At 51.7% G+C, this 22442-nt stretch overlaps 1 protein-coding gene across 1 annotated transcript; it reads left to right on the forward strand.

Annotated features, from left to right (window-relative positions):
• The first annotated feature begins 633 nt into the window (after nucleotides 1-633).
• Nucleotides 634-22191, forward strand: LOC116879974 (sodium/calcium exchanger 3). The gene is made up of 2 exons (XM_032878680.1): nucleotides 634-819; nucleotides 20342-22191. Exon 2 carries the CDS (start codon nucleotides 20404-20406, stop codon nucleotides 22189-22191), a length of 1788 nt encoding a protein of 595 aa, XP_032734571.1. The 5' UTR covers nucleotides 634-819; nucleotides 20342-20403.
• The last annotated feature ends 251 nt before the right edge of the window (nucleotides 22192-22442 follow it).

Below are 22442 nucleotides of genomic sequence, written 5' to 3' on the forward strand. Positions count from 1 at the left end.
TGGGTGGGTGGGTGGGTGGCCGCGGGCGAGGGCTCCCGCCCTCATTGGATCCCCCAGGGCCCCGGGGGGCCGCGAGGCGCAGGTCCGCTTCCCCGCGGCTGTTCGGGACGCTATCTGAAAATCCCCCCTCGGCGCGCGAGGATAAATATGCGCGGCTTGTCATTCGGCGCGGCTCTCTGGCTCCCAGCTGATAGGGTGACGTTCGGTTGGGAGGCTTGGAGATTGGCTTTTTGATTTGGCTTCTTGCTGCAGCTTAATGGGCAAAGCTCGCGGCTCGCCCAGAAACCAGCCCCTCCGCGCGTCCCCTCCGCGCGGCGAGGCCGACACGTCCCCCGCGGTGACGGCGTGCCAGGCGGAGAGTCGGCGCGCGCCCAGCCCCGGGAAAGCCCCGGCGACGCGGCCGCGAGCCGGGGTCCCTCCGAGCCGCCAGGGCGCGCCGGGCCGCCCGCCTTCCTGCCCCTCCCGGCAGGGATCCCCCAGCTGCCGGCGGCCGGGACTCCGGGCCTCCCCGGGCTCAACCCCGAGCCCGCGCCCCGGCCCGGGCTCCTCCGGGGGTCCTCGGGAGGGTCTCCCCGCTCCTCCCTAGGCCCCCTGCCCCAGCCCGCGCGCCCCCCCCACCACCCCGGAAGCCTGCGAGCCCACGAGCCCCGCAGGCGGTGGCTGCTGCCGACTGACATGCCCCGGACGCGGCTGCGGCCGGCGGGCAGCCCGCGGGGGCGATGAGCCGCTGCGGCCGCTGAGCAGCCGGGCGGCGGGGCGTCGCGCACCTTCTTCTCCCCCCTCACTTGGCCGCTCCGCTCGGGAGACCGGGAGGAAACGGTGAGTAATGGGGTGAGCCTCCTGCCCTTCCCCCTCAGCGGGAGGCCGAGGCTGGGGGCTTGGGACGCCCCCCGGAGGGTTCCCGCTTGTGAATGCCGGTGTTAAGTTATTTCTCGAAATCATTCATACCGGCTGCCTTCCCTCGGGTTTAGTGCCTCAAGAGGTGGGGGGAGGGTGCCTCGGAAAGTGAACGTTTTGTCTGCGGAGCTGGGGGGGGCATGGTGGAAGAGTGTCGGGGGGGTCGGGGGGGCGCAGAACGAGACACCGGGGCGTGTGTGTGTGTGCTCTCGGGCGGCGGGTGCGCCCCGGGGACACGGAACGCTGCGGCGCGGGCCGGCTGCATGTGTGCCTGTGTGCTGGCGGTGCCCGGCCGTGCGGCGCTCCCGGGGCTCTGAGTGCCCGCGGGGGTCGGGGGCTAGGAGCGGAGCGCGTTACCCCGCGGCGCGCGCCCGCGTGCACACACGCACGCGCGCGCCCAGCCTCGGGACTCCGCGGCGGCGGGTCGGGAACTGCAGCCCCGGCGCACCGGCCGGCCGCGGCCAAGAGGGCGGGGAGAGAGGGAGGGTTGCTCGGGTCCCGGGCGCTCCGGACCGCGGGGGTCTGGGCGGGCCGCGGCCAGGTGGGGAGAAGGGAGGTGTGTTAACTACCCACTCCCGCCACCCTCCCCGAGACACACACACACACACACACACACGCACGCACGCACGCACCCAGAGGCCCTCCTTCGGAGGCTAGTGCTGCTCTGCAGACCCTGCCGCACCTGCCCCGAGGACCCAAGCCACTGGGAGAGATGAAGAAAGCGATTTGCTCCGGGCGGAGAAAGCAGTTTTTCGTTTTTATTCACTGAGTTTTATTTTTAACCGGGGAGGGAGTGCGGGGGGACGGGCGGTGGTTAAATAGAACAAATGCCTTTAATGCAGTGCCATAAATTTACCCGCCTGCTGCCCGCCTCCCTCCCTCCCCTCCCTCCCTCCTCTCCCTCCCTCCTTCCTCCCTCCCTCCCTCTCCCCCCTCCCTCCGTCACTCACTCACTCACTCACTCATTCACTCATCTTTTATGGCGACTAAAAAACCCTGCCCGTTTGCTGGTTCAATCTCCCGGGCAGAGGCTGAAATTGGGGCAGGTTCTCAGAAAGGCAGGCTGCCGCGGGCAGCGAGACTCCGAGCTCCCGGGTGGTCGAGAAACACCCCGAGCCGAGGGAGTTGTGGGTACGTGATGGGCACGCAGCGGGCCTACCGGTGTGGCACCGAAAGGGAAGCCTCCGGGCCTCTGCCGACCCGGTGACTTGCAGCCGCCTGTGATTAATCTCCCACAGCTGTTGTGCCCCATCCACTGGAGCTGAGCTCTTGTTTACCTCAATTTTCAAATATAGCTTCTGCGCCATGCTCTTCCTGAGATGGGGGATCCGTGCGCTCTACAGGGCCGCCGGCCTCCTGCTGGCCCTTCTTTTTAGCGGGCTCGCAAGTTTGAGAGGAACCTGCCTTTTCATGCGGTGCGGTGCCTCACCTGGAGACGGCGGCTGCCAGAGCTGCTTGGTGTGGGCTGATCACCCCAGCTTCTCATCGCTGCCTACAATTCCTGCCCGAGGTCCCCACACACGTGTCCACTCCCTAGCCCCTTTCTTTAAATAAAATATGGATATTGGGTTGAGAAGAAGCAGATGGAGCCTACAGAACTGAACTTGAAGTTGTTCTTGGACTTAATGGAGATGGAAAGGCTACTCATGCTGTTTTCTGTACTTGGGATGCTTTCTTGTTCTTCCGACACCCCTAAACTCCAACTCCTTTCTTGTCTAATGTACTCCTAGTCTCCCTCCAGCTCCTAGGTCATTGGTTACTTCCTCAAGGATGCCTTCCATACCATCTCTGACCCGGCCAGAACGTCTGTACACTCATAACCTGAACCTGTTATTTTGAAGTAATTTAAAGAGGCACATTCAGTTTCCTTGTGTGGTGGAGTAAATGCTAGTCACACCTCTAGACAGTAAGCTGCAGGAAGGGAGGGAACATAACTGCTGTTTATTCATGGTGTATCTGCAGGGCCTAGCACTGTGCCTGGCATAGAGTAGGCAGTCAGTAAATGCTGGGTGGAGAATGAACTCCAAGGGCCAAGGTAGCTCTCCTCTCTGCTCCTGCCCCTCTGCTGTCCTCTTTGGCATCTCTTCTGTATGACCTCCTGGTCACAGAAAAGAAAATGGGGTTATCAAACTGACCCTTTAAAAAAACATTTCCTTCTTCAGGCTCCTTCCTGGGCTGGAACCCTGAAGTTGAGGGAGTAGGCTCTTGCCCCATCCCTGCCCCGTCCCTGTGCCAGGCGGCCCCCTGTACAGTTTCTGGGCAGAGTTGCCAGGATTGTCCATGGGGTCGTGATGGGGGGCATTGTTCCTTGGCCTGCATGGTCCAGTCACTGCTCCCATTCTGGATCTGGGGGAACGTGTCCCGCATCTTGGCCTCTCTTTAAAGTTACCAAAGTCAGGTAAGAAGAGAGGGGTGACCCCCTTTTCACTCAGTCTGGTTGTTTTGCCCAGAGGCTCAACTGTTTGGTGAGGCTCAGCCATATATTGGACTCTAAAAGAAAAAGCATTCACTTATTCATTCAATCAGCTATTTATTCAATAAATATTCAACAACAGCCTGCTCTGCCAGGCATCTGCCAGGTACGGAGGCAAATAAAACAGAACGGTCCTTTTCCTTATAAACATACATTCATTCCTGCAGGAATAATCAGCTAGTGACTCCTTTCAGTGGAGGGTAGATCCTGGGTACAGTGGAAGCATGTAGGGAGATCACCTCTCCACAGAGCCTTCACGAGGAATTCTAGGGACATCGAATCCCAGAAAGAGAGGTTGGGTAGGGGTTGGCTTTGGTGAAAGCAGAGAGAAAATGTTAGGACCGAAGGGCTCCACATGCAAAGGCCTAAGGTGCATAAGGCCAGTGACTGAAGACAGAGGGTACAGTTCCGGGAGAGGAGTTTGGAGGACTTTAAAAAAAAAATTTTTTTTTTAAATTTTAATTTTGTATTAACATATAATGTATTATTAGCCCCAGGGGTACAGGTCTGTGACTTGCCAGATTTACACACTTCACAGCACTCACCATAGCACATACCCTCCCCAATGTCCGTAACCTAACCACCCTCTCCCTACCCCCCGCCCCCTGGCAACCCTCAATTTGTTTTGTGGGATTAAGAGTCTCTTATAGTTTGTCTCCCTCCTGATCCCATCTTGTTTCATTTTTTCCTTCCCTACCCCCTAACCCCGCCATGTTGCCTCTCAAATTCCTCATATCAGGGAGATCATATGATAATTGTCTTTCTCTGATTGACTTAGTTCGCTCAGCATAATACCCTCTAGTTTCAGCCACACCATTGCAAATGGCAGGATTTCTTTTTTGATGGCTGCATAGTATTCCATTGTATCTGTGTGTGTGTGTGTGTGTGTGTGTGTGTGTGTGTGTGTATACACCACATCTTCTTTATCCATTCATCTGTTGGTGGACATCTAGGTTCTTTCCATAGCTTGGCTATTATGGACATTGCTGCTATAAACATTCAGGTGCACGTGCCCCTTCGGATCACTACATTTGCATCTTTAGGTTAAATACCCAGTAGTGCAATTGCTGGGTTGTAGGGTAGCTCTATTTTCAACTTTTTGAGGAACCTCCATGCTGTTTTCCAGAGTGTTTGCACCACCTTGCATTCCCGCCAACAGTGTAGGACGGTTCTTTAGGGACCAAATCTTGAAGGGCTTGTACTCCATGCTAAGGATTTTTGCTGTTGCCAGTAGGGGCTTAGGAAGGTTGTTGGCACTGAAGTGCACAGTCAGGTTTGCATTTGAGAAGGTATGTTGAGACTGGACTATAGGGAGAGAGACAGAGGTGCGGAGACGGAAGTCTGTGGGAGAAGCCCAAGGCATCCTTTGGGTGGCCTGTAAGGGAGGGGTACGGGTTCCTCTTTCTGTTTTAGCATATAAACCAGAGCTGCTCCTCTAGAAAGATGTTCCACCACTTTCTTTGATGAGATTGGCTTGGGTTTGGTTGTCTGTGTTTTGAATGGGCACTCTAAACCCAACACCAGACAGGGTGCCTCAGGGAAAAGGAAAAGTGACTCCTGCAGGTGTAACACAGGCCTCCTGGCCTACTGAGCTGCAGAGCAGGGTGAACCCCTAAAGATCGGAGATCTCTGAGGACTGGGGATGGTCTCAAGAAGGAGCCTGGAAGAGTAAAAATGGAGTTAGATTCATATTTGGATCCTTAGAGACTATTGAACAAGATGTTTAGATAGGAAGAATCACATGAGTTTGTATATGTCTATGTGTAGTTTTTGATACTATGGAGAGTGAATAAAGGTTACTTCCAGAATCAAATGTATTTGGATATGGTCTACAGAATCATGTCTATGAAGGCAACAGTTCTAGTTCATCCTGGATGAAATTTACTGCTTTGATACTTGAAATGACAAGTAATGCTTTCCTGGTTGTGCGGCAGGAGTGCTGGGGCATGTGGGGCCTGGATGTGGATGTGGGACTGGGAACTGGGACTGGGAACTGGGGTCCTGCCCTGGCTTCCCTGCGGTAATTTCCTAATCACTTGAGAGGAGAGGACCTCAGGGTCATGCACAGCTATGCTCGTCCTCGAGAATGAAGCCAAATAGCATGCACTTGGTCAATGTTCTTCCTTTGCACCCCGACCTCCCCACTTGGCTCCTTCTGCTTCCCTGGCCCTGGTTTCAGAGTAAGAAAGAGCTCCCTTCCCCTCCTGCACGGGGCCCAGGAGCCAGCCCTGCTCTGCCTTCACAGCCCGTCTTGCACGCTTTCTTCTCCAGCCCTGGGTCCCCTCCCTCCAAATGTAGGCATGGTCAGCAGGCCCTGGCTTTTGTCCAACTCCTACCCCTTCACGTTCCCTTTCCATGCAGCTTTCACCAGCTCTTGAACTTTTAGAGTAAACCACTGTCTTCGCTTTGTCACCACTGGTTTCTTTGTTTAGCCCCATGCTTTCCCACTTTTCTCTACCTTCTGCCCAACTATCACCCACCACGGACTTCTCATTCCCCCCCGAATGGAGTAACGGATTTCTGATCTCACCCACGCACCCCCAGCCCCGATAAGATTGACTGTTAGCTCCCGAAGACTTTCCCCACTTGGCTCCCATCACTCTGAGCTCTCCGGGACCCATAGGTCTCTAGATGGTCCCCCTTCCACCTCCTCTCCAGGAGTCTCTCCTCCCTCCCATTGTCCCCTTCTACCACCCCTCTGCAGTCTCCCTCATGGTTTCTGCTGTGACTGCGGTTTCACTGTCACCATAGCTCTCCAAGCCTGGTGTCTTGTTTCCAGCCCCTTGCACAATATCTCCGACGAGATGTCACCTCAGCTCCTCAAACTGAGTTGCTGCTCAACGGACACTGTCTTCGTCCTTAGGAGCTACTTCTCTTCACTTCCCACTTTGTGTTGACAGCATCAGCCAACTTCCAGTCACCCTGCCTCAAAACCCCCAAGTTTCTGTCTGTCTCCTCTGCCTTATTCCTGAATATTGCTGATGTCCATTAAGTCTATCCCCACTTTCTCTGTCCCTACCACCAGCACCCGACTGCATTTGATAACCTCCTACGACATCCTACCGGTAACAATAACAGTTGTTATTACAGCGACCAACACCTGTGCCTGTACCACCTGTTAGCTCCTCGGTTGCAAAGTGCTCTGTATTGACTTTCCCTTCAGGCCTCACCATACCCCTACCAAGGAGCTGCGATTATTGTCATACTCTATAAATTAGCTTTCTAACGTCTTCCCAGCTTCAACCTCCCGGTCCTTCAGTTCATGCTAAGACTGGGTCAAGATCCCCCTCCTGAAACAGCCTTCTAGGCCCATCGCTGTCCTACACAGAGACCCAGAAGGGCCTCCCGTGGTTGGCAGCCGCCCACCTGCCCTCCATGGCCTGCTTCACCGCTACGTGTGTAGGTTCCCGTCTTTCAGGTCCCGCGTGGGCACCTCAGTGAACTTGTCCTTTCCTCTTCTGTGCCTCCGCTCTCAGTTTACCTTTCACTGAGAATCCTCCCTGTTCTTCAGTGTAAAACTCAAATGCTTCTTCCTGACAGGAGCGTCAATGGAGAGCCTCTCTCTGAATTTTGATAACACGGTGTCCATTTTTCATGAGGCCCTTAGACTCACTGAAATTAGTTTTGTGCATGCGGCTTGCCCCCCCTTCTTGGACCAAGTGCTTTTTCTCGCTCCCACTCGCTGTCACATGATGCCGGAGACACGGTGGGTGTTCAGTGAGAAATGAAGGCGGAAATAAATGAAGAACCTGTCTCACTTTTGAAGTGGGTGAAACAAGGTCAAGAAAGGGGATCTGTGCCATTTATCATAAAAGAGGCCGGTGGTGGAGTCAAAAATCAAACTAGGAGCAGGCAGTATGGTATAACAGAAGCAGCGCTGAGCCGCCAAAGTTTATGGTTTAGTTCTTATCTGACGATGGCAGGCGAGACCACTTCTGCTCCGTGGGCCTTGAATTCCTTATCCATCAGAAAGGGTTATGTCGGCTGCCTTGACTTTTCAGCCGCCCCCCCGCCTGACAATTCTGTATTCTGTGAGTCTCACTCCTCACGCTGTAGATTGCCTCCTACTGACAATACTTTCAGTGCCGACAGCATCTTTCATTTCAGAACCTTCCAGCTGCACGCTGAAGCCCCTGGTGTGTCTGCTTTCACACTGGATTGCTAGAGAGCAGCGAGGCCAGCTGACTCAACTCTCTGGACATGTGGCCTCCATGGTGCCCCGAGATGGTTGAGTGCCCGATGGCCCTAGGCTGCCACTCCTGCCTGGAGTCCCCTCCTGCTGCCACACTGCAGGGCATTCCCAGAATGACAGGTGGTGCTCTGGACCCCACGCGCTCCAGCCGATCTAGGCCTCAGCTCCTGCACTGCCCTGCCTTCATTTTCCATCCAGGATGGCTGTTTTGAGAGCTATGTCGACTCTGTTGAGCGACTTGTGGGACTCCTGTGCTCAGCAGCTTTCCATGAGCTCTGCCCACCCCCTGCCACACCAGCATTCTCTCTCCCCATTGAGATGGGAAGAATCAGGTTGAGTCTGTGCCTTCCAGTCCCTCAGGAGGAACAAATGGGGGAGTCATCTTCTAGGGAAATCGTTAGAGGAGTGGGGAGAGCACACAGCCACCACCTGTCCTCAGAGTCTGCCCGTGACACCCTCCTGTCGCAGGAGGGCCCAGAGCGCCCTAGAGCTAGCTGATTGTGCGAGAGAGCCCCCAGTCGTGGCTCAGAGAGACGACTTTGACCGCTTGCCAGAGCCCCTTTGTTCTCCATTCAGGCAATGATATGATTTAATTCCATATTTCAACATTGGAAAATTAAGAGAAATTAAGTGGCATTAAAATAAATCAGGCTCCTGGAGAAGGAGCCGAGGGAGAGGGACCTAAACGCAGCTAATCACTTGCTTCCCCCTGATGGGCAGACAACAGGGCAGAACGATGGCAGCCCTCTCTCTGGGGATAACCCCCAAAGCCCAGGAGGCTTTCTCTGGGGAACAGTGAGGGGGCAGGAACAATACCCCCTCAGGCTGCCCTGGGCTTCTCACTCCCTCGACCCAGCCCGGGCAGGGGATATGTTCTTCTGGCCGGTTCTGAAATGATGCTCCTCCAGGCTTGGGGGAAGGAGACCGCTGGCGGCCTGAGGACCAAGGTTTGGTTCTGGCTCCATCTGTAATTGGCAGAGAGATTCTTGGCATTGCAGCAAGCCCCAAGGTTGCTTTGCCTGTGGGAGCAGCCTCACGAAAGGATTACATGAGTCCAGGTGGCTGAGGACGGGGGCCTTTGTAAACCATTGGTAGCTGGCGTTGCTTAAGACTTGCTGAATGAACGGCGCACTCTAAATGTGGCTTGTTCCATGCCTCACACTGTGCCGTAAGGTGCCAACGAGGGGGCCGTGGCACGGAGAGGGAGTCGTGCTTAGAAACAGCCTCAGGACTGTTGTCCAAACAGTGCATGCTCTTGTTCTTTTGGAGGGAGGACACCGACTGCTGTCTGAGGTCAGTGGCTCTCTACCCGCCGGCTTCCCGGGAAGTTTGGAGGCCCCCTCACTGCTGCCTCCTTCCTACAGGACTTAGTCCTGCGGAGGCCACACTGATGTCGTCAGCAAACACGACTCTCACCCTGCCAGGCACCTGCCCTGAACATACTGTGGGCAGGAAGGTGAACCAGGACGGGTTTCCAGCTACCGTGGGGATTATAGCCCAGGTTAAACTGGTAGACAAACAGAAACAGTGAGGATTTCAGCAAGTGATCTATGCCATAAAGAAAAGGAATGGTAGTGGGCTAGAGAGTGCTGGTGGGGAGGGCTGGGATCACCTTCAGAGAAAACGAGGAGGAAAGCCTCTGAGAAGCTGGCATCTGCGACCTGAACAAAATGAGAAAGTGACCTCTGGGGATATTTAGGGTAAGGGGAGGGAGTGCCAGCAAAGAGAACAGTAAATGCAAAAGTCCCGGGGCAGGTGCATGCTTAGTATGTTCTAGAACCTTCAGAGAACGCCACCTTAGCTAGAGTGGAGTATGCAGGCAGCAAAACAGAGTGGGGGGAATGAAAGGCAGTAACTTTGAAGCAGAAGTCAGTAACAGGGTGAGGAGTTCTGCAGGAAGAGGAGGTTGCCAAGGATGGCGGGGTCTGATTTAAAAAAAAAAAAAAAAAGAAGAACTTTTTGGCTGTCTTGTGGAAAATAGACCACAAGAGAAGGGGCAAAATCAGTAACTATTGCAGGAATCCAGGCAAGAGATATAATATTGAATCCCCAGTAGCTAGAGCAGACTGGGACACCTAATTGCCGCTCAATACATTTGAAAACGCTTCCGGGCAGAAGTGAAACCTATAACCGGAATGAGCACCTAGTATGGGCTCGACAAATACTTTTTTCATGAGTCAATGAACAGAATCGGGCTTTCTTTTAGTCACCCTAAGATTTGAGTTCCTCTCAATATTTTGGATCTTTAAAAAATTCTTTTCATTGTTCTAGCTAACAGTATTTCAGAAGGACAGTGTAGTCACGAGTTTATTTTCTTTTCTGTGAAGCTGCATCCTTCTTTGAGACAGACATGAGATAGACATGAGAAATCCAACTCCATCACCTCTGGATGCTGTCAGCCTGTGCACATAAATCCCCAAACCCGTTGCTCACATCTAGATCCAGATCTGGTATGCTTTTCCGTGCACCGGTCCATGGAGGGACCAAACCTGCCTCATCACCCCATCTCCAGAGCTTATCACAGTCTGGACGACTGACTCAACAGAGAGCTATCATGTTGACTCGAGTGAGCAGCATCTGGTGCTTTGGTTGAATTCCAGGGCCTTCTTGCTGTCTTCCCGGAGAGCCCAGAATCCTTGCTGGCCTCCTCTGTTGCAGGATGTCCTGAATGTGAAACATGCATCTAAGTTCAGCGGGTTTTGTGTGGCTTCCTTGCTTTTGGGCCTGGAGATCCTTGATGCAGGACGGATGTGGCAGGGCCAGTGGGAGAGCCAGCGAGTCTGATGCGGTCTGGTCCTCGATATGCCTCTTCATTCTCTTTTCACCGTTCTCCCGTTTTCCGCTGGTCTCCGTGGATGCTTCTCCTGAAAGAGCTCACACACCCACACCTTCCACCGCAGGCCCACTCTCACTGCGTCTGTTCTGGTTCTGGTTCCGGTCCTGGTGCACTCAGGTGCCGGGAGAGCCTCCGGCCCGTCTTCCTGCCTCCCGTCTTGCTCTGTTCTCCTTCCCCCACCCGGCTCCCCCATGGTCCTCACGCGAGGTCTCCTGTCCAAAGGAAAACCATCACTCTTGTCCCTCCCATGATTGAATCAGTGCCAAAGGCTCCCGGTTGCTCCCAGTATAATGCTCGAAGTCCTTGGCTGGGGGTACGAGGCCTTTTACGAACTGTTCCTCGCTTGCCTCTGCAGCTTCTGCCCAGGGCCCTGCCCTTCAGCTGCACTGCTCCCCCTTCTCGAAGCAGACACTGCTCCGCCAGGCTCCTTCATGCCCGTGAGCAGAGGCTTTCTGTTCTTTGTCGGAGATGCACTGACTTCCTCCGGGTGAAGTCCTGTTCATTCCTCAAACCCGCCATGGCCCGGCTCATGCACCCGGCCCTGATGACTGTAGACAGCGCAAGGCCAGCCTTGCTCTGCGCTCTCTTGGCGCATCACATACGCTTCCACGTCTAGGACTTGTTTCGTTGTGATGATTTGGTTTTCTGTCACTGTTCTTCAGTGAAGTGAGCGCTCCTCAAAGGGGATTATTTTTCGTTCATACTACCCAAACTTGAAAAACCTTGCTCCCAGCATCCCTGACAGATGGGATGCTCCATTTGAACACTGCCAAGCGTGGGAGAAATCACTGGATATTATGCCTTCTATTTTTGCCCATTTATTCAATGTATCTATTCATTCAGTAAATATATACAGAGTAACTACTATATGCCAGGCACTGAGATAGACACTGGGGATACAGAAATACCAAAACAGATACAAATTCCTACCCTCTAGGAACTTTTAATTTTTTTTTTGGAGTGTACAAAAAAAAATGAAGGTACAAATCAGAGTAAATCCGAGTAACTTCCTCACCATAATTCCATGAAAATCAACCTGTGATGCATAAACTGGGTTTCATTCAAATGCGTGCATGCACAAATGAATGAACACATGAACGAAAAGACTAAGAGACCAGAAGGAAAAGTGTGAACAAGCCAACCTAAGCTCCCATCACTGGAAGTGAAAATAGCTAAGAACCTGTCCTCCTGAAAATGGATAGGTTGCATCATTTTCCCATGAAAAGAAGGGAACGCTGGATCTTTTAGATTTCCTTAGTAGAAGTATAAACCCAGCAGACAGCAGGTTTAGGGAGAGACGAAGGGAAAATCTACTTGTGTGGATAGGCATACCCTTGGCAAGGTATGAAAGCGAGAGTCCGGGAGTGTGGTTTGTCTAGTACATAGAAAGACTTTCCGGTACCCATCATGAGTCAGCTCACTATACACCAACACTTCTTCTCCTGGCCAGAGAAAGTCTCTCATGGTTGGAATTACTGAGATGCTGGTGTCAGAGTCAGGCTGCATCCCTTCTCTTCTCTCTCAGGCTTTTCGACCTTGACTGTACCTCAAAATCTGGTAAGGAACTTTTAATTTAGAGACCTAGATATTGGGGCTCCACTCCTGGAGAGTCCAAAACTTAGGTCTAGAGCAGGATCCAGATGTCTGAATGTTCTAGAGCTCCAAAGTTAGTTGAATGCACAGGGCTCTCCAGCATGCGGTCCCAGCTCCATTCCTCCCTCCAGCTTGGGGGATGACTTAGAAGCTGTTGCAGGTCCTACCGTGGGAGAAGCAGAACATAAGTGGAGAAGCACAACTTCTCTTCCTGTCTCTGGCCCACTCTCATTGTTCCTGGCTCCCTAGATCTGTCAGGGACTTGCAGAGGCTAAAAGTCCTCTGGCTTCCACAGAAGTCTGGTAATCCTTAGAGTCATGGAATCAATGAGCCTTTGAGTTCATAAAATTTTAGAGGCAGAGAGGATGTCAGAGGTCAGGTTGAACCTCTTGGCCCTATCAAGAGAGTTTCACTGCTTGTGACCACTTGTCCTAAGAAATCAATCAATCAATCAATCAATCAATCATCTGCCCAATACTGAATTGAGATCCCTCAGAGAGTTCCCATAAGAGTGTAGAGGATGGGGTCTCCCGGATGGCTCAGTGGTTAGGCATCTGCCTTCGGCTCAGGTCATGATCCTGGGGTCCTGGGATCGAGCCCCGCTTCAGCCTCCCCGCCCAGCAGAGAGTCTGTGTCTCCCTCTCCCTCTGTCTGCCGTTCCCCCTGCTTGTGCTCTTTCTCTGTCAAAAAATAAACAAAACCTTAAAAAAAAAAAAGTGTAGAAGACAGACATGTGAGCTTGTAAGCCCAGGTCAGTGTAAGTCCTTCAGTGTTGGTCAGCATGTTAGAGGAACACAGGAGAGTGAAGGAGGTGTTTTGAAGGTGGAGGAAGAGGGCATTGCCAGGGCAGGCTTTCCAAAGGAGGTAGATGTTTTGGGGGCTTTCGGTTCTTGATGTAAGGGCTCCAGATTCTTACCCTACTCTTCCAACCTCCCTTTCACCCCCTGAGGTTGGGAAAGCAGATTTTGGCAATTGACATACCAAACTTCCTAGCCCGACTGTGCTCCTTGCTCATCTAGTGGCCTTTGGGTGGCTTATTAATCTTTGAGCCCAAGTCCCCTCATTTCTAACACGGACAATAATGCTTATCTCACTGTGGGCTGCTTAGGTATTGAGTAGCAGCTGGAAAAGTGCTTAATGCAATGCTGGCCGTAGAGTAGGCTCTTGATAAATAGATATGATTATTGTTTTTGTTGTCATTTTAAAAATGGATTATACAAAGCATGAGGAGGCTGAGGCTGCTGCTCCCCGACACAGCCCCGGGGGGCTTCCTCTGCTGGTGTGATAGTGCCTAGGAGAATGTCAGCAGGGTTCCGTGAGGTTATCCTACGGTTTGGATGTCATTAAGAATTTGAGGGACTTCTAGGGAAGGCGCATCTGCCAATCTCATGAGACCGGAGAAGCAAGAATTGTAAAATGCCGTATCACATACTACTGCAAGATTCTTTATATTATGAAGCCGTGCTGCATTGCAGCCACTGCCCACATGGTTTGAAGCAAGGAGTGCAGGGACCAACCCGGGAGCTTAGAGTGGCACAAGGAGCAGATAGGACTTCCTGTGATATCATCGTAACCAGTGATTCCCGGAATTCCTTATTTGTCTCCATCCCTTATCAGAAGAAAAACTCTAAGGTTGAGGACGGGGCATAGCTCGTTCATGGCATTACTCCCCAAGCACAGTGCTTGGCCCGGGGTGGGCATTCAAAGAGTGGTTGTTTAACAAATGAATTTGATCCAATGTGTATTTGGCTAGTCCAGAAGGTAGGCTCTCCTTGCCTTTTCCTTGGGCCCCATCTTCCTACCATCCTGACTTCTGCTGCTTACCATTCCTACCATCCTGACCTACCCTCTTCTGCTCAGAGGGCTCCGTGGGAGTCTGAATTCTGTGCCAGTTTCTCACACTGCTTGGGACCAAGCTAATGTGAACGTGTCCCTTTGGTTCCTTGTCTTTGGAGAGACATGCCTCCCTGCGATCAGAGTATCTTTGTCCCAAGGGACCTGTGGAGATCATCCAACCCAACGTGAGTTTTCTGGACGAGGAAGCTAATTGCCTGAGAGGTGCAGGGACTCTTTAAAATCTTATAGCTCATGAAAACAGTTCTTACCTCCCGCTTTCAAATCTGGGGCTCCCTCACCGTCCCAGGCTGCCCCAGAGTACGGAGAGCCGCCGAGCTCGTGGTGAGAATGGCACCCCCAGACAGGCTTACCCCATCCTTCCTGGGCCCGTGCTCCAAGGCAGCTCCAAGCCCAGGGCACACCCCAAGCCAGTGGGTGACTCCAGATGCCCCAAAGTCATGCTGCCAGTACTCAGATGCTTTGCTTTCTACTCGCTCCCTGCAGTGTCAGGCAAATTACTTAATCTTTAGGAGTTCGAATGAGCTTATCTGTAAAACAGAACATGAGGATAATAGCATCTTCATTCACTACCAAGATTCACAGAAATAATAATGCCCCAGATCCAGCATCATTGTGTTTTCCTCCTTGGATCCAAGGCCCTGTGGTGACCGTCAAACCACCTAAGTGGCCGAGGTCACCACTTTCCTACTCCAGAGAGTGCGAGGGCTGTCGCTCCTGAGTGTCTGGGGAGCTCTGCCACAGAGAGGACTGGGCACCGACTCCCCCCACCCCAGGGAAGTGCAGGAAAAGACGCTGTGCTCTTGCACTCCACTGACACATGGCGTTCAGTGCAGCCTGAAAACTTGAATGTGGATTGGCCGTGATGCCCGCGCCGCCGGGGCCCAGATTTAGAAGCAGCCGGGCGACTCTACTCAGGCTGGTGACAGACCTGGAGCAGTGTTCCCATTGGAGAAAGCGGAGGGCGTAGCAGGAGGGAGAATTTGCTCCGTCTGGCCTGGTGGCACTGTTTTATTAATGATCTGGAAGAGCAGAGGAACAGTGACTTTAATTAAATTTGCCAGTGATATTAAAAGATGTCAGGAGCCACTGCTGAGGACACAGACACCTTGCAGATGGCCCTGGGGGTGTTTGGAAAATAATCCAGGAAAGGGATGAGGAGCCATGGGCTGAGCCGGAGCATTGGTTAGGCTGCGGAGGAGGAACATGACACGGGGACCGAGGGTCATCCTATGCAGAAACACCCCAGGCCCATCCTCTTTATCGGTATCTGTTCTGTTTCCAGTGGGTGTCTAGCTCATCTTCCCGCTCCAGTCCTGTTCCTCTTAAACAGCCATCTTAAACCCTTTAGCCAAATTGGGTTTTCTGAAGTACAAATCAGACCATGTCATCCTCCTGTTTAAAATCCTGTCTTGGGCTTTTCACTGCCCTTCGGATGAAATGCATCTTCTCAGCCTGTCATGTAAGACTTGCCAGGAACGGAGTCCTCCCTACGTGTCCAGTCTCCCGGGCACTCATCTTCATGCCTCCGGCCTCACACTGAATTCCGTATGATCGCAGGCACACAGCAGGCTTTTCCATGTCTCCATGTCTTTCCTCCTTTCCAAAGAGGCTCTCCTTTTTGACTCAATGTCCATCCTCCTTCCTTCTCTTCCTTTCCCCTCCCTGCGCCTCCCCCTTCTCCTCCCTCCCTCCATTCCTTCCTTCCTTCTTCTTGACTAAAGCTCACTTGTGCTTGAAGACTCATTTAAAGGATCACTTCCTTCAGAACGCCTCCCTGACTCTCCAGGCTGGCTCACTGCCCTCCTCATGTTCCCACAGCATTCTGCCCCCGTACGTTCACTTCCTGTAGTAAAAGTGCGTATTTGTGCAGCTGTCATCCCCCTGCTGGATTGTACCTTTGGGGGCAAAGCCTGTGTCTTACTGTTCATTTTGCCCATTGACATCTAGTACCAAGCCTGGCAAGCCATTGCCTTTAGTGAATTTTGTCAAACTGAACTGATGAGAAGGAGAATATTCAGGTGGGAGGTCCCCTCAGGCAGCAGGGACAACCCCAAAAGCCTGGAGACCAGGCAGCTTTGCCAAATGGTCAGTCTGTCCTGTCAGGGTGGATGGGTCTGTGCTATTGCTTCTAAATCTACAGAAAATTAGAAGCTGACGAGGAGCCATGGACATTCTGCAACAAAGTTGGACATCTGAGTAAAATGGAATGGTTAAAGCCATAAATTTTATGTCATCTCTGTGTGAGTTCCGGACCTCCTACTTCCTTGCTTTATATTTTGATTAAATGACTTAATTAAGACTTAGTTTCCCAAAATGGAAAACAGGGATAAAAATAGTACTAATCTCATAGGATCGTTATGAAAATTAAGTGAGGAAGTGTTTAGCGTTACACACACACTAAGGACTTATGTGTGTTAGTGACTGTTATTAACATCTTCATTATTTGGGGTGATATTGGCGTTCTCAAGCCGAGTCATATCCCTGAATACGCATTAGGGCTGATTAAGAACCACGGAAGATCATTTGGGTCTTTAAGGAGCTGCGGTGGACCTCCAGTAGGTTGGGATCTGCCTCCGATGTGTCCGGGGCCAGGGGTAACAGCACAGAAAAGTGACCATTGGCCAGGTCATCCACAGTGTCCACGTTCCTCCTAACCATCTCGGGCAGAAACCATTGCCTGGCAGGGCCAGAAGGAACAATTGGGAATTCACAGGCCATTTTCCACCTTCAATTCCAAGGACTTAAGTACCTCCTAGTCGCCTTCCTGCCTTATTTTCTTTCATCTTTTCCTTCCGTTCATTCATTTTCTGTCTTTTTAAAGTCGGCCCCGATTCTGACCACATGACAGCATATTCCCTACAGAAACCCATTGCCACAGATGTTTGCAAGACCTAGGAGAGCAGGGGCGCCTGGGTGGCTCAGTGGGTTAAGCCTCTGCCTTTGGCTCAGGTCATGATCCCAGGGTGCTGGGATCGAGCCCTGCATCGGGCTCTCTGCTCAGCGGGGAGCCTGCTTCCTCCTCTCTCTCTGCCTGCCTCTCTGCCTACTTGTGATCTCTCTGTCCAATAAATAAATAAAATCTTAAAAAAAATGACCTAGGAGAGCAAAGACACACGATCTTCCTAATTCTCGTGCTGCGTAAGATGAGTGGGGGTCCTTGTCTTCTGTTGGTTGGGACGACTCTACTGTCTATGTGTTCCATGTCCGTTGACCGCAGAAAGCCAGCTCTCTTCCCTAACCTGTGGATGGCCCACCCCCTTCAGGATGGCCGGCCCATGCAGCTGCCACCTCCCATCACCAGGCGGGCTCTTGATCACAGAGCTGCTCCAGCTGTGCCCACCTTCTGTCTCCTCCTGCATGGAGCTTATCAGAATCCACAAAATGGAGGGTTTGCAGAGGTCAAGGCAGGGTGCCAAGATCCTTCTCTGTCCACAATTCTCTGGGGCTTGTGAGTGCCAAACCTGTGTGTGTGCGGGGGGGGTGGTTCTCTGTGTACATCACAGATTATGAGAGACTTTTCAGCCTCTGACATGGATACCAAACAGTTTCAGCCGCCCCCCTCTTCCGCCGTCAGCCTCATAACCTCTTCTGAGTGAGGTCCAAGCCCCGAGCACGTGCTGTGATGATGCCCGGTACCTGGACTAAGGGGAAGGCGGCCTCAGCACTTGGCTGCCGTTCTGGGGAATATGAAACCAAGTTAATCCACGGAGCTCTTTGGAAGGGAGGCCTTCATGATTACAGTATGCACCCGGGCGCACAGTGTCCTGAGGGGAATTTCTCTTTGAGTACCAGCCTTGGGGATTTTGAGAGGTCATACATAGCCTCTGAAATCTCGTCAGGATTTGTCTGTGAGATCTATTTTTTCCTGAAGCAAATGGCTGTAATTCGGGTCATAAAGTGGCTTTAAAGAAGGCCGATGTCTGAGTGTATTACTCAGCTCAGGCGGCCGTAATAATGCCATAGACTAGGCAGCTTAAACAATAGAAATTTATTTTCTCACAGTTCTGGAGGCTGCAGTGTCCAAGATCAAGGTGCTGGCCAATTCGTTTTCTGGTGAGAGCTCTCTTCCTCACTTGCCAATGGCTGCTTTCTCACCCTGTGGTGGGGGAGAGAGTGCTCTCTCTTTTCCTCTTCTTGTAAAGCCATCAATCCTATCAGAGTAGGACCAATTCTTATACACTCATTTAACTTTAACTATCTCCTGAAAGCCCTGTCTCCCAATATAGTCACACTGGAGCCTAAGGTTTCAACATATGAGTTGGGGGGAGGGGACACAATTCAGCTGATGGCACCAAAGAAGCTTCCTTAGTGGCTGTATTTATTTGTTCCAAAAACATACCATTTACTGAGCACTTACTAACTGACTACTTAAGATACCAAATACAGGATACAGAATAAACATAGTCTTTGCCTTGATTTCATTCAGAGTTTAATGGCTGAGCTAGACATTAATTATATAATCCCATAAATATCTAATTTCAAAGTTTTAAAACTGCTATGAAGGAAAGTTGAGTGTGATGAGAGGACATAACAGAGAAAGTTGACCGTCTTAAGGAGTGAGGATAATTTTTTCTGGGACAGTGACACTTAAGCTGAGATCTAAAGCATTGTTAAGGGTGTGGGTACCAAGGAGAAACACTCATTTCAGGCACATGTGGTTGGTGCTGTGTGCAAAGGTCCTCAGGTAGAAAATAACTTGGTTATCTCCAGGGCCTGATATGAAGCCACTGTTGCTGAAATATGGTAGGAAGGAGAGGGGCAGAAGATGAAAGAGGAGAGGAGACCTTGTAGGTTACAGTAAAGAGTCTTTGTATTAAGAATAAAAGGAATTGGGGCGCCTGGGTGGCTCAGTTGGTTTAACATCTGCCTTCAGCTCAGGACATGATCCCAGGGTGCTGGGATCCAGCCCCACATTGGGCTCCTTGCTCATCGGCGAGCCTCCTTCTCCCTCTCCCTCTGCCTGCCTCTCCCTCTGCCTATACTCTCTCTCTCTGTGTCAAATAAATGAATAAAATCGTAAAAAAAAAAGGGATAAGAGGAATCTACTGCAGGGCTTCAAATAGGGACGTGACAGTATAGGTCTGGGGTTTTTAGAAAAGGTGACTGTTGCTGTATAAGGAAATGAAGTGGGGAAGGGTGAGAATCGGAGTGGGGAGTTCAGTGAGGAGGTCACTGCAGTAGTTTCACTAAGTGAGGGGTGATGGCGGCTTTGATGGCGGTGCTTGTAGAGATGAGGGGAGAGTCTGGGTGCTGAGTAGACAAGGGACAGGAGTGAAAGGGAGGGCTGCAGATGAACAACACTCATTGCCCAGCACACATAACCCAGCAGATGGAGGTGCTATTTTCTGAGATGGGAAGCAGTGGAGACAGGGGACAGGGCCTGAAACCCTGTAAGGTGCTATGCAGATGAAATTAGCATGCTTCTGTTACTCAAGGAACCCCGCAGGGCTATAGCAGAGGTGGTAATGGGCAAATAGCTTTTTGTTTTTTAAAGCTATGGCACGGTTATGGGCATCCTCATTGCATCTGAATGAGGTAGTGATTGGAAAGATGAATCCATAGTTTCTGCTGAATTTCTTCCCATTCTCCTGAATTCATGCTCACCTCTTAGTGGTCCCAGCCAGCAGGTGGGGCTGCATTTCACCCCCAAATCTTGTCTTGAGTTTTAAAAAAATGCATTCGAGAGCCACTTGCATGTTTTATTAATAGTGATTTCTATCACTTGGCCCTTTCAGTGTCTGGGTTTGGAATTCGAGTGGCTGGATGATTTTCATCTTCCTGTAACTGAGTGTCTCAATAGTCCCATAAGAATGTTTTGCTAGCGGGCTAAAGAGGCTGTGAACTGGGGCTTGAGCACAGCTTATGGGGGCCTTGGCTTAGCTATCCTGCAGGGAGCATCCGCGACGCTGTCTGTCCTCTTGATTTCCCAAGAAATGTCAGAATTAGAGCTTGCCTGTAGAAGTTTTGCATTCGGGGAAGGAGTTTTTCCTAAGTGGGCTCAATTGCATGCAGAGTGATGTGTTCTATTTCCGGGGGAGTAACCCATGAGAAAAGTTCAGCTCCATCTGTACTCTTCTGGCACACGTATGTCATGCAGAATTCTTGAGTATGACAACAGCGTGGGGGAAGAAGCCCCCAAACCTAGAAACACTACAAGGAATGAAGATTCGGGTCATGCTTGGCCTATTTTCAGTTGATTCTTGAGAACTCTTGCGGATAACAGCGGGATTTGGAAGGGTATCACTTATGTTTTCATTACCAACATTCCCAGCTCTTTTAAGCCATTCTTCAGCTGAGTCTCCACCAGATGGTCCTGCGGACAGAGTCGCTCTTTGTGCCTCCCATTGACATCATTTTTTCCGAGTGAGAGACCGCCCCATGTGTTAGTGCCGTATGTCGCTCAAGGTGAAACACCAATTTGTATTGGTGGGAACCTGCCATTTGCTGTCCCCCTTTTTCTCATGCCTTTCCCTGCCTCTCTGGTCTTTTCTAGGTCTCTGGCCTGTCAGGAGGACCCTTGGCGCTGCAGTGGAAGCCAGCGGCTAAATCTCGTGTATGGCGTGGTTAAGGTTGCAGCCTCTCACCTCCGCCTTCCTCCATTTTGGGCTGATTACTTTTGTGCTCTTCCTGAATGGTCTTCGGGCAGAGGCTGGTGGCTCAGGGGAGGTGCCCAGCACAGGGCAGAACAATGAGTCCTGTTCCGAGTCCTCGGACTGCAAGGAGGGTGTCATCCTGCCAATCTGGTATCCGGAGAACCCTTCCCTTGGGGACAAGATTGCCAGGGTCATCGTCTACTTTGTGGCCCTGATATACATGTTCCTTGGGGTGTCCATCATTGCCGACCGCTTTATGGCGTCTATCGAAGTCATCACTTCTCAAGAGAGAGAGGTGACTATCGAAAAGCCCAATGGAGAGACCAGCACCACGACGATTCGGATCTGGAATGAAACGGTCTCCAACCTGACCCTGATGGCCTTGGGTTCCTCTGCTCCTGAGATCCTTCTCTCTTTAATTGAGGTGTGTGGCCATGGGTTCATTGCTGGCGATCTGGGACCTTCTACCATCGTGGGCAGTGCAGCCTTTAACATGTTCATCATCATTGGCATCTGCGTCTACGTGATCCCCGATGGAGAGACTCGCAAGATCAAGCACCTGCGAGTCTTCCTCATCACTGCTGCTTGGAGCATCTTCGCCTACATCTGGCTCTATATGATCCTGGCAGTCTTCTCCCCTGGTGTGGTTCAGGTTTGGGAAGGCCTCCTCACTCTCTCCTTCTTCCCCGTGTGTGTCCTTCTGGCCTGGGTGGCAGATAGGAGACTGCTCTTCTACAAATACATGCACAAAAAGTATCGCACAGACAAACACCGAGCAATTATCATAGAGACAGAGGGTGACCACCCCAAGGGCATTGAGATGGACGGAAAAATGATGAATTCCCACTTCCTGGACGGGAACCTGGTGCCCGTGGAAGGGAAGGAAGTAGATGAGTCCCGCAGGGAGATGATCCGGATTCTCAAGGATCTGAAGCAGAAACACCCAGAGAAGGACTTAGATCAGCTGGTAGAGATGGCCAATTACTATGCTCTTTCCCATCAACAGAAGAGTCGTGCCTTCTACCGGATCCAAGCTACCCGTATGATGACCGGCGCAGGCAATGTCCTGAAGAAGCATGCGGCAGAACAAGCCAAGAAGGCCTCCAGCATCAATGAGGTGCACACCAATGAGCCTGAGGACTTTGTCTCGAAGGTCTTCTTTGACCCGTGCTCTTACCAGTGCCTGGAGAACTGCGGGGCCGTCCTCCTGACGGTGGTGAGGAAAGGCGGGGACATGTCCAAGACCGTGTACGTGGACTACAAAACAGAGGATGGTTCTGCCAATGCCGGGGCGGACTATGAGTTCACAGAGGGCACTGTGGTTCTGAAGCCAGGAGAGACCCAGAAGGAGTTCTCGGTGGGCATCATCGACGATGACATCTTTGAGGAGGATGAACACTTTTTTGTGAGGTTGAGCAACGTCCGCATAGAGGAGGAGCAGCTGGAGGAGGCGATCACTCCGATAGTCCTCAATAATATTCCATTGCCCCGGGCCATCCTGGTATCCCCTTATGTGGCCACAGTCACCATCTTGGATGATGACCATGCAGGCATCTTCACGTTTGAATGTGACACTATTCATGTCAGCGAGAGTATCGGTGTCCTGGAGGTCAAGGTTCTGCGGACATCAGGTGCCCGGGGCACGGTAATCGTCCCCTTTAGGACAGTAGAGGGGACAGCCAAGGGTGGTGGTGAGGATTTTGAAGACTCGTACGGGGAGCTGGAGTTCAAGAATGATGAAACAGTGTAAGTAATCTTTCCATATTCTAGTCCCCTCCATCCCTTGCCATCTCTTTCTGTCCTTACAGTTCTTCCTCATACCGAGTCAACGTCAAACTTGGGTCCCAGCACAGGTGTGCAGGATTTTTCAGTAGGCACCCCCGGCAGGGTCCATTTCCAGACCTTCCTTCGGCTTTCTCACTTTAAATGGTCTCTGGGCAGGGAATTCCCTGGCAGGATCGAAGGATGCAAAACAATCCGTCCACTGGAACTCAGAATGAT

The sequence above is a fragment of the Lontra canadensis genome, unplaced genomic scaffold (assembly GCF_010015895.1).
Source record: "Lontra canadensis isolate GAN:19392208 unplaced genomic scaffold, GSC_riverotter_1.0 scaffold64, whole genome shotgun sequence".
NCBI classification, from domain to species: domain Eukaryota; kingdom Metazoa; phylum Chordata; class Mammalia; order Carnivora; family Mustelidae; genus Lontra; species Lontra canadensis.